Source organism: Melanerpes formicivorus, unplaced genomic scaffold (genome assembly GCF_026170545.1).
Source record: "Melanerpes formicivorus ecotype bairdi unplaced genomic scaffold, bMelFor1.0.p_v2 SCAF_1, whole genome shotgun sequence".
NCBI lineage: Eukaryota > Metazoa > Chordata > Aves > Piciformes > Picidae > Melanerpes > Melanerpes formicivorus.
In genome coordinates, this window is record NW_027142353.1 from 4,645,966 (window position 1) to 4,658,274 (window position 12,309).

Below are 12,309 nucleotides of genomic sequence, written 5' to 3' on the forward strand. Positions count from 1 at the left end.
TTGTTCTTAAAATGAACAGAACAGGAGCACTGCATTGGTACACTTCTGAGGTGTGCCACAAATTGGCTTTATATAGTAAAAAAAAAAAAATTACTCATGTTAGTGATTCTGTTTGTTTTCCTTCTGTCTCTACATTCTCTCTCCCTCTCTTTTTTTTTTTTCCCGTTTTTCCCCTTTTTTTTCCTTTTATTTTTTTCTCTTTTCATTTAGTTTAGAAAACATAATACACTCAGGGAAAAAGTAAGAACTGAGTCTGCTTTCATGGGGAGCTGAAGATCTTCCTGGCTACTAAAAGCTATATTTCACAAAATCATTACTATTTTTTCCACTTTTATTTTGTTGGTAACTAACTTAGCTAATCAAAAAAAGGCCTAGAGCCTTTATGAGGACCTCTGAAATCAGAAACTATAACCAATGAGCTAGTTTGTTTCTTTCTTTCTAATGACTGGAGTAGTACAGCGTTATGAATATCAATGCAATGCGACATGCTTTTATTTCATTTGTAACAGTCATGCAGGCCAGTATAAAATACACAACTAATTGCACTTGAAACCTTTTAAATCTTGGATAATAGCTACATCTTAAGTCAGCTATTTTAAAATAACTTCTTTATTTTGTTTTTCTCACTCCCTGCCCTGCTTCAGACCGGAGGAGACCAACAGAAGAGTGAAAAATGTAAGACACATCTATTTCAATGCCTTCTGAAACAATTTTGTATGAATTATGATTAAATCATTTGAAAAACATTGCTGTTTATGGCATTGTCAATTATACATTATTCTTAACTGTTCATTTATCTGATGCAAATTAGTGCCATCTTACAATGATCTGTATAGAGCTGTACCAATTTGAAACACTGTTTATTTCTACTTACTTGAGATACATGAGGTGCATCATAACACTCTTTTATTTGTTTCGATGGAGATCATAGTTATAAATAAGACATTACAATTCATAGTGGAAAAATCTCATTTGAGATTCTTTTATGCTGAAACATAGTATAGCACAAAAGTGATTAAACTTGTATTTGGTTTTGTTTATGTTTAGGTTTTAATTACATTATACTGGCTTGGGAGAAAAGCTCAAAGTAGCCCTCATTATAATGGTCCATACCTCAATCTTAAAGCATTTGAGAAGTTATTAGGGCAAGCATTGACTAAGGTAAGGAATCTAAAAAGGATAGTAAACTAATAGCTCGATTTTTATAGTTTGTTATACATTCTAGCAACAACTCTAAGCAGTATCTTGGGTGTTTAATTTTATTCTTAATTTGGAGTACGTAATAATTTGTTTTGTTTCTTCTGCTTGCTCTCAATGTCCATGTGAAGGGAATCATTTTGAGCTTTCACTGATTCTTATGTGACCCATATAACAATGAAATTCAGAATCCACTTACTCTGATTGATGTGTTAGATTTAGAATTCAGTCTTGGTTCCCTTTGGCTGAGAGAAGAGAAATTTAAGATCTTGTGTTGAATATTCTATCCATGCTGCAGTGTGTGTTTTGGAGGCATTACAGTAGTCTTTGTTAAAGTTTATGCATTCACGGTACACTTAAAAAAAAAACAAAACACAAAACAGGTGAGTGAAAACTCATGAGTAGCATTTGCATCTTAAGCTATTCTAAAAGGTCATGCAAAATTTACTCTCATAGGCACTTGAAGAGTCTGGCCACCTGAACAGAAGTGGCAGGGATAGTGGGTACGGTGATATTTGGTACGTTGACCGGGGAGAGCCCTTTTCATCTTCAGCTAGCCATAAAAGAGACGATTCCTTCGATAGCTTGGACTCTCTTGGCTCAAGATCCTCTACAAGCTTTTCATCAGATATAACTTTGAAAGGTGGCAGTGAAGGTATGTTTTCCCCTTTAATTCTTTTGTTGACGTATGTTTTATGACTGTGGGGGAAGACAGTGTATGAACCTAACACTTTGGGTGCCCATACCTAAACTGGCTTGAAAGACAACTCCTAGTCTTGCAACAGCTGCACTTGTGTTTTGCCTAAGTAAATATTGACCTTTAGCCATTGATAGAAACAAAGAGATACTCACATGAATTTTCCTAGGAGGGGTTGCTGGAACTCCTGCTCTCACTGGCACATTTGAGTTTTTGTGGTATGGATAGAGCATTTTCCCATGTTCAGGAAGGGAAATGTCTACAATTCAGACCCTAATACGATGACCTAAAATTCAACAGTTGCAAAAGTGTCTTGTGTTGTTCCTAGCATGCATGTGTCAAACCTCTGTCTTCACTCCATTTGTGAGTATGCTGTAGGATTTTTTCCCCACCTGTATTCAAACATTAGTACTAGTTACTACATTTGAAAGGCAGGGAAAGAAATGTAGCATGAAGCTTGTGATGTTGGATCCCTATAGTTGCACACTAACTTGTGTTTCTCTCCCAGTTTTAAGATTCAGTACAAACTTGCAGTCTAATTTAAAGTTAAGAGAGTAGTGAGCTTTTGGATTTTGTTCCATGCAAATAACAAAATCATTGGGCTGAGGCCACATGGAGCGTTTCTGATTTGAGCAAAGCAACATGTAGTTACACTATACACGTGACATACCCTAGGCTTCTACTGGGCATTAATCTGGTAAGATAAGCACATTGCTATACTGTTTGCTGTTAGTAAATTTGAGTGGCAAGTATTTATTTTTTTTAAATCAAAAAATTCTGTGCTGTTTTATGTCTTCAGGCTACAGGTTTGCACTGTTTCCTGCAGGGAGCAGTGATAATGAAAGAATGGAACAACGGTAGCAGGGTCAGGCAAACCAAGCTCATCTTAATGGACCTTATTGCAGCTTAGCCCCTGCCTTCTAAAAATGCCTTGCCTACTGTCCCTTCAGTAGCTCAGCAAATTTGGCCAAACACCCTGAATATGGAATTAAATTGATTTTAGAAGATTTTTGTTGCATGTTTTACCTAAAATCTTACATCAATAGAATAACTTCTATGCTTTCCCCATTCTTCGAAGGTTGTGACAGTGACACAGACTTGGAACTGCCTTTCAAAATGCATGACTCCCATAAAGACGACAGGTCTTACCGCAGGATTTCTGTGATTGAACCGAAACCCACCACTGACTTCAACCGCTTCTTACCCAGCAAAAACAAGCAGACGGCGTATGTGCCAGCACCCCTGAGGAAGAAGAGGACAGAGAAGAATGAGGACAACAGGAGGAGCTGGGCAAGTCCTGTCACCGAATCAGATGGAACATTTTCAAGGTATCAGAGTGCAGCCTTAATAAAAAAGACATGGATTTATTTTGAAATAACTTATTTCTTTATGTGTTAAAGAAAAGCTGCTCTTTCTGCAATGCAAAGTACTGTATGTGAGGTTCCATAATTTATTCAGGGGGATGTTTTGGTGTGGTTGTGTGTTTGCATTGGGTTTGATTTTTTTGATTCTTTATTTATTTTTTTATCCTCACCCCCCTCCCCCCAGTCTTCTGGTGTTTGAGTAATGGTTTGATGCTGCTCAGATTCTTTATCCGGATAAAGTGAATTAAAGTGATCTTAAATGCAAGCTTACAAGAGACAGACCTATGATTTTAATTTTTCATGAAAGCCTTCCAAAATATGGTGATGAATTTTGGTTGTCCAGCTTCTTGGTGCGTGCAGATGAGATTAGTGGGCAGCTCTTGAGTTTTATCATTGCCTTCATGACTTCACTGTCTTCGTTCTATTCCTGTTTTGGTCAACCTCAGTGGATGTGAAAGGAATCCCATAGCTTCCTGCCAAGATAGGAGAGCAGAGTGTGGGCTCACAAATCCAGCTTCCTTCCAGATGATCTATGAGTATGACAGTGGCTCTGAATCAGAAGATGAAAGAAGGCTACCTGACCTGGTTATGGATGACTTAGCAAATCGTAGATTTCTAGTCAAAAAGAGCCCTGTGAGCTCTGCTGCACCTGGACATCATTTCGTGTTGCACAATGACTCTCCTAAATCTTGCTCACAAGAAAGTTATCCAGCTGGTCCCCTAGCTGCAAAGCTTGAACCACTGAGGTCAGAGATACTAATCCAAGATCCAGTAACTACTGTGTTACCTGAATTGCAGTCCATAAATAACTCCATAGAGTTGGTCTTTTAATCGGCATTTTAATACAGCTGTTAATCTGTAATGCTTTTTCTGTCAGACTTTGTATTTTTTGTTGGAAGCAATAGGATGCTGATATAACCATTTAACCTTTTTTTTTTTTTAATGTGTTTTGTTGTTTCTGGTGCTGCAGTGATGGAATTGAGAACTAATTTGCTTCATTCACGAGGTTGAACTCTTGAGCCAAAAAGCATGCCTTTTTGCATTCTTTATGTCAAGTTGCTCTTAAAATATCTTAACTGGTTGGGTATTTTGAACAGTAACCTGAGGAGGCAGAGGCAGTTGGATACTAAAGAGGAAAACAAATCGGGAGTTAACATTCCTTCAGAATTATCTGGGTATTTTGATGAGGACGAGGAAGAAGAAATAGGCATCCCAAACATTGAGAAAGATGATCTCTATTTTCGCAAGCTAAGTGCTTCAGCAGCAAGTACGGTTGTTGCTTTTGACAAATTTCTTCCTAAGTTTTGGACTCCAGAAGAAGAATTGCTATGGAAAAAAATCAAGAAATCCTCTTTCAAACCCTGGTATAAAGAGATTCAAGGGTTCAGGTGCGTTTTCGTGCATGCCCCTGTTTCTCTTCTGTGTAAATGAAGTGCAGTGGTATGACTTTGTTTTTCAATTTTGTTGCTAGTGGAGCAGCAGGATATGTCTTCTTATTTTCTAAGACAAATAACACATAAGAAAAAAATTATTGCAGTGTTGCCACTGTGCATTTTACTCAAGTGAGTACACTTCATGTGTTCTTTTTTTTCTTTCCCTTTGCTCATTCTTTGTGCTGCTGCACAGTAGAAAGAAATCAGATTCTGAGGATGAGGAATTTGCTTACAAAAAAAGTTCTGCTATTGTTGCTAATAAACCAAGATCAACTTTTGACTGGAACAGCAGTTGCAGAAGGGATCAGAACTATAAGCCAGCTGCTGAATATATGGGAAGCTCATTGTCACAGATTGCAGAAGGAAAAATCTTGGAGGCTTCCGATCAGCCCAGGTTGATACTGCTGCATGAGCTGTACTCTTGCTGCATCAAAAAGAAATGACTGGATATGCAACAGCTAAATGAAATTAAACTGCGCCCTGTAATGTTATGCTTATTTTGGTTTTAGATGTGTTTTTTTGTTTTGTTGGAGGATATGTTTTTTCTGGGGATGGGGGTTGTTTGTTTGGGGGTGTTTTGGTTTTATTGATGTGGTTTTTTTTGGAGGAGGGTTGTTTGTTTTGGTTTGTTTTGGGTTTTTTCAGTAGCTATAAGTTGCTGGTCCTCTAAAACGTAAATGTACAAGTGTAACATGCTGCATAGAGCTATAGAGCTTCTGGCTTTGTGTGTGAGCATGTCAGTGTGCTGTTTCTGAGCAGGTTAGTATGTTGTGATACCTTTACAATGGTTGAAGTGTGCTGTGCTACAGTTAGTGGTGGTGAATGCCAAATGATGTATTTGTACTGCTTGGGATATTGCAAGTCTAAACCAACTGTGTATCACAGTACATTGTGATCTGCTTATTTCTTGCTAGTTAATGATATTTTTACTTCCCTCCTCTTGTTTTATATGCTTCAGTCAGTTTTCGTTACTTCAGGCCCTGCAAAAATACTCTGACTACTTGTCTTCTGAAACGAAGACTAAAATTGATCCTACTTCTGGCCCTAGGCTCATAAAATGTAGAAAGAATATTTCCTTTGTACCAGGATGCAAGCAAGGAGATGCAGAAAATGGATGCCTGTATCCAGATTTAGAAAACGATGACTTGTTTGTTCGGAAAACTGGGGCTTTCCATGTGAATCAAGTTGTTCTACAAGACCCTCGGTATCTAAAAAGATTCTCTGAGCAGGAGCCTCCCCTAGAGGGTGAGATAATTCTGCAGCCCAGGGAAGGACAAACGGTGATTCCAGACTTGGAAAAGGATGACATGATTCTTCGTAAAATCCTCTCTCAGAAAAAAGAGGTACCTTTATCAGGCGCTCCAGACAAGTATCACCCAGTGCTCTTTCCTGATCCCTGGAGTCTTCCGGAGGAGATCCGCTCCAAATTTCTGTGTTTACTTGAAAAGAATGCAACGCCAGAGGAAAAAAAGAGCAACGGTAGAGTTCTGTCACCATCTTCCCACCATAAGAAGGATGATATGCTGACTCGGAAGATTGAATCATGGAAGGTGGGCAGCAATGTCCAGCCAGTGAATTTCATCCCGGGTCCATGCAGTGAAGAAGACTGGAAGAAGTGGGAAGCGATCAGGGAGGCCAGCAAAGCTAGACACAAGAAACGGCAGATGGTAGAGAGGTCAGATTGTGTCCTGCACGGATTGTGCTTGAGTGCAGTTGAACCCTTTCAGTTCAGACAAGCATCATCTTGTGTTGAACCATTTGTAGAATGCCAATCTGCTATTTGTTCATGCCATCCTGGACAAGCTTTTTATTTGCTTTCAATAGAAGCTAACGACTGCAATACCATATTTTCGACAAAAAATTACACTGTTTTCCAGTTTTAGGATGCTATTTTAGGGAAAATATGTTACCGCTACTTCTGGCACAAAGTTCTGCATCAATTTCTTGCCATGGTTGAACAGGAATAGTGATTATTAAAGCCACTATGGATGCTATAAATATATAATATTCCCCCCCCAATTATAAATGGTAGAAATGTTTCTGAAACACGTGAAGGCTTTAATGGCGGATTCTGGAAATGGACAACCTGATACTCTTGCTTGCACCCAAGTTTGAAAATACTTGTAAACAGTCCTGTCACAGATTTGAGACGATTAGATCAGGTGAACAAAGGAAACTAGTATTGTTTTGCCCGCCCCAAGTCATGGTGCATGCAAGTTGTGTGTCCATATAACATTAAATTACACTGTGACATATTTTATTCTGCCATTATTTTCCCCCTGCTTTCATACAGTCCTTATTGAATACTTTCCTCTGATCCTTTCCTGGTATACTCAAAATTTCTCTCCTATGTCTGAGCACTGTTTTAATGACTTCTTAACTCTCCTTTGGGTTTTGAACTTCCTGGGGGAAAGGGGGTTCAAATGTTTCCTTAGCTCTGAAAATACGGCATTGCAAGTTGCAGTTCTCCCAGCTGTGCATCATTACTTTGTGACTAAGACACTTCCATGTTCTGATTGATACTTTGATGTTGCTGCATTTAATTTTAAAGCTTAATACTGTTAACAGAGTGCAAACTTCACTGAGGGCTATTTCTGAAGTGTTTGAAAATATTTCACATTTTAAGATTTAACTTGATAGAATAAAACAATCATGCTCAAGAATACTAAACATATTATTGAATCACAGTAGATTAAATTTCTTCCACACTTCAGTGCTAAACTTATATGTAGGCACTTTATTCTTAACCGTTCCAAGTATGATTTCAGTATCAGAAATAATGGAAGGAAACAGCCTCTGTAATGTCAGGCTTCTTGTTGGGATGCAAGTTAGTATTAACTTTGATTTCTTGAAAGGAGTATCTTTTGAGCATTGTGCTATTCAGCATCACTGGAATGAATGTTGCAGAATTAATACAAGGCCTTGTTTGTGCAGTATTGGTAAATCACAAGCTTTGGAACCTTGTGAGATAACCTTGTTCTGTCAGTTTTCTGCCCAACTTACACATCATGCAAGGCCTGATGTGTTAGGGTTTTGGGTTTTGTTTCATTTTGTGGGTTGGTGGTTGTTTGGTTTTTTTTGACTAGCATCAAATGTGCAATGTGTTATTCCATGCTGGCTGGTCCTTAAGCTTTCAGTTTTCCCTTCACTTAGAGTGCTGGTGTACTGATGGTGTTAATGTTGTTACAAATATCAAGACACTGAATCTTTTCTTTTTTTGGTTTCTGATTTCTCAGACTATTTCAAAAGCTTTCTGATGAGCAAGGGTAAGTTTTAGAGAAGCTTGAAATGCTACATTATCCTCTTACTTAAATTTGCATGCATGCACAGTAGCTAGAAACTCATGCTGAAAGCAACTTGTGCATGCTGCTTTGTTGTTTGTGCTTGGGCAATTTGTGTAATGAATGTAAGACTAAAACCTACGCACCTGGCAAAAGTTCTGACTGGCACCTAGGGTATCTGAGTTGTGGTTCTCAGGCATTTTGAAAGTCAGCTCTGATACATTCCTGCCGGAGTAAAGCACTTGGTGTTCTGTATTTAAACTGGGCTTTAAAACATTCAGAAACACAAAGGGAAGTAGATATTTTATTTCACAGGCGGTATAGATAGAATCTGAAAGTAATTAATGGCATGATGCTTATCATGGGAGTGATGAATGTTCTGTGGTTATTTTATATACTCCACATTATTGAATCCTCAGTGATAAATGTATTGGCTAGTGCCATATGAACTTAGGCCCTGCTTATGATGTAGTGTAACTGAAAAAAATAAGTATGTTTTTCCCACTTAGTGTGATGACATGTTAAGTATTTGGTTTATTCATGATATTATATATATATATATTTTAAATTTATAGTTATTTATTTACATATTTGTTTTCACCCTGAGCCAAAACCTGGTAAATGACTACTTGATAAGCACTTACAGAAGAAAAAAACCAAAAATGTTTCAAAAGTTAAATGCTAGGGGTGGGAGACTCAGGAGGGTAAAATCACTTTGGAAGTTAAGACTAGAAATGAAACGGGTATCTTCTTCCTTGGTAGGAATATAACCTTTCTTAGGGTGTGTTGTATTTAGGTCTAGATTTTCCTACTTTGTTGCAGGAAGATATGGAAACCATAGTCATGTACATTATCTTGACTGAATCTAAAATTATTTTATATACTTATGTACAGCTTGGTTACCCTAAATCATTTTGATATGTAATATAACTTAACCATGGGGGGGGAAAAAAAGGAGAGGAGAGAGAATTGTACAAGAAAAGAACTTCAGCAGTTGTGACCAGGAAACGATTAATTTTTTTAGTGAAATTTGGCATGCTTCCCATGCAGAAAATAAGCAAACAGGTATAATGAGTTAATGCTCCAGCCTTTATTTCTAGAGGCCGAAGTTCAAAGTCGTATGCTACCAATGAAAAATGAGGTGGGCCTCTTAAGAGGAAATGAGAGAGTCTGGTTTGTTAGTTCAGAGCTCTCTTGGTATGTAATAGATTAGAGGGAGGTCGTGTGCTGAATGAGTTTTGGTTTTAACCTGGTTTTCTGTTGTATCCATGAAGTGCTGCATTTTAAAGTCCAGTTAGAAATTGGTTATACCCCTCTGTCAATCTGGTGTTTGTTTGGATAAATGCAAACAAAAGTATTTTTGGAAAACATCCAACTGACCAAACCTCAACAACAAGAAAGCCAAACCCAAGCAAACAACAGAAATCCAGCTTTCCTTTGGAGCTACAGCATTGTACCTTATGATGAAACACCTGCATTGTGCTTGATGTCTCAGGGGCTTGTGGTTGGCATTAAGCAGTCCTCCTCTCCTGTATCTAAAGTAAAAGTCCTGCCATGTTTATCACTGCATTGTGAAAAAATAAAGGAGATAATGGCATTGGGAAGAGGTGAAAAGAGGCATGAAAAGTGAGCTTTGAGTAACATAGTAAAAGTGAGCTGATCAGTAGGAGTTTGGGGCAGAACTTATAGCTGTGTTGAAAAAATTAGTGAGAAGATGTCTTAGCCTTCTCAATTCAGATGGAAAGCATCAGGGAGGCTTGAGGGGGAATTAGAATAGTGGGGCTCATGATATGTGTGAACTGACTGTTAACAGTAAATAACTTATCATTCAAAAGGGCACAACTGACTTGATTTTGATTGTCTCAAGGAAGGACAGACCAGGAAGTGATGCTGGGGCTGATGCTGGAGGGATGGGAATTCAGACTTTAGGAGGGGAGGACATGCCTTTTACATCAAAGAAAGGTCAATAAAAGAGAATAACAATTTACAAGCAGAAGTAGCAGGTGGGTAGGAGGAGCTCCATGTGAGTCATAAACATGGATCTGCTGTGGAGCTGCTTATTCCATTAACCTGATTGTGTTTGCTCAAACATGCATTTACTCACTGGAGGGTTGTCAGTAGAGCATGCCCCAGCCTTGCTCGTTCAGCTACCTGTGTGTTTCTGCTCTATTTGAAGTAACACTGGAGAGCATTCAGCTGTACTAATATGAATCTCTCTCTAAGGCTTCACTTCCATAAATGGTAGCTAAGGTGTGATACAGCCAAGTATTCTTTTTCTTCCTAGGAGTAAATCTCTGAATGATGTCAGCGCAGATGAGCTTCAGTCGTTGCGCAAAATCCGTTATGAAGAGCTACAAAAGATAAAAGAGCAGCTACAAGAACAAGATCTAAAATGGCAAGAAGTAAATACTCCTTTTTATTCCTTTTCACATGTCCTGCTGAAGGTCTGGATGCTGCCTACCTTCAGTGTACCTAGAAAACAGGTTTTGGCATGTGCACAGTGATCTGTGGGGTCATGTTCTAAACCAATCCATCTTATAAAGCTACCGGTGATTTTGACAATGTCTGTTTAATGCAGAACTGAAATGATTTTTAAAATCCCAAGTATCTGATTAATGCTTCAGGATAAGACTTGTATGTATTGTAATAAAGCCTTCAGGCTTGATTTCTGTGGACATAAAGAAAAGTCAGGGAACACTTTCATGTATTATCTGAAATTTATCAATACCTTTTGGTGAAACAATTGGAACCTTTGAATATTTGATCCTCTGGGAGAAAAGAGGGAAGTAGTATTTCCTTGTGCTAATTCTTTAGGTACCTTTCCCTCAGTAATTGTGTTTAAAATCCAGCTTGTAAACTGATGTGGTAGCTTTGCATGGCATCATCAGGCAATCTGAAGGCCTTTATTTATTTTTAAATTAAAATCTGTGTTTGCAACAACTACCAACCAGAAAATTAAACTAAGAACCAAGCAAGAGGTCCATAGTTGTCTGTTTAATGCATCTCAGTTTTGATATTCAGTGGAGGTATTCAAGAGGGGATTGGACATGGTACTTAGTGCCATGGTTTAGTAGTCATGAGGTCTTGGGTGACAGGTTGGACTTGATGATCTTTGAGGTCTTTTCCAACCTTATTGATTCTATGATTCTCTGATTCTTAACCCACCTCTGGTATTTCATGGAGAATGTTGCCAGTTCACATTGTGGGTTTACAGAAATAAAGAAAATATAGAGGTATATATTTTCAATTTGGAATTTAGGGCATGATTATTCTCAGGCTAATCTATCAGTCTAATATAATAGTGATTTGGAAAAGAATAATATCCCAAAGTCTAAAAGAAGTGTCATCTCTATTTCTTTGCTCCAGTTTCCAACTATATGACATTGGGTGGAGGATTCTCGGATGAAGTTGATGATGGCAAGGGGAAAAGAAGGATAAAACTTTTTTCCACTTATAGTGCAGTAATTAAAATGAACTTTAACAGGCAGTGAGCTTGTGACCCTTACTGAAATATGAGGACCCCTTTATTATTTAGGGAAAGGCATGAAAATGTGGCCTTATTGCAGATGTGCAAGCAGAAGCTGGGCTGTAGGTAGCATGTGATGGGATGCCTCTGTAGATGTACAAAGTCTTAAGAAAATCTGGTTGTGTGCATTCATATTATTCTTGCAGGATCTAGCAAAATGGAAGAATCGCAGGAAGACCTTCACTTCTGAATTGCAAAAGAAAAAGGAAGAGAGAGAGGAAATAGAAAGGAGAGCCTCTGAAGTGTCTGAAAGGAGTACCAAGTCACTGAAAGAAATGCAGCAGGAGAGGTAATGAACCCTAACAGGAGTAATATGTTTAAGAACTTAAATCTGAGCATTTTTATTTCCTCAAATTCTTGAGTGGCTTTTATTGGCAAGTTGCAATTCATTCTGAAGAGATCTCAACAATTCTTAGTGCAAAAATTCTTAGTGCAAATTATAGTGTGGCAATCTAGACAATTGCAGGACAGAACATGGTCTCCTAACAAATTGTTTTCACAGAATGTTGGACAATTCTGCTCTATAAATGATGGTTTACTCTGCTGTCCACATTGAGAAGTCAGTATATGCATCTGCTTTGTAAAGGTTGAAGCAATAGTATTGAACTGGATAATTGCCTTTTAATTCTTGGATCAGCTTAACTATTTCTTTCCTCTACCACTGAATGTTTTGAGTTTCTAGATTATTTATTTGTGTGGTAAAAAAATCAGTCTCTTGAATAAAAATATGCATGCTAATTGTATTGAATATGCAGAATCTTTCAAATGATGTGGCAAAAATTATTTCTGTGGTGATTGTTTCTTTCTGACA

The 12,309-nt window shown here is 38.0% G+C and overlaps 1 protein-coding gene across 7 annotated transcripts in view; it reads left to right on the top strand.

The window, feature by feature from the left end:
• LMO7 (LIM domain 7) overlaps positions 1–12,309 on the top strand; it is a 142,782-nt gene that overhangs the window by 94,641 nt on the left and 35,832 nt on the right. For 3 of the 7 annotated variants that reach the window (XM_068154366.1, XM_068154540.1, XM_068154621.1), the window contains exons 5-11: positions 645–675; positions 1,048–1,161; positions 1,654–1,852; positions 2,973–3,222; positions 7,928–7,957; positions 10,257–10,374; positions 11,645–11,787. In XM_068154366.1, the coding sequence (XP_068010467.1) occupies positions 645–675; positions 1,048–1,161; positions 1,654–1,852; positions 2,973–3,222; positions 7,928–7,957; positions 10,257–10,374; positions 11,645–11,787 (885 nt within the window). Of the gene's footprint in view, positions 1–644; positions 676–1,047; positions 1,162–1,653; positions 1,853–2,972; positions 3,223–3,704; positions 4,005–4,355; positions 4,647–4,884; positions 5,086–5,649; positions 6,367–7,927; positions 7,958–10,256; positions 10,375–11,644; positions 11,788–12,309 lie in introns of all 7 variants that reach the window. The other 4 variants (XM_068154184.1, XM_068154271.1, XM_068154102.1 and 1 more) reach the window with 3 other exon arrangements.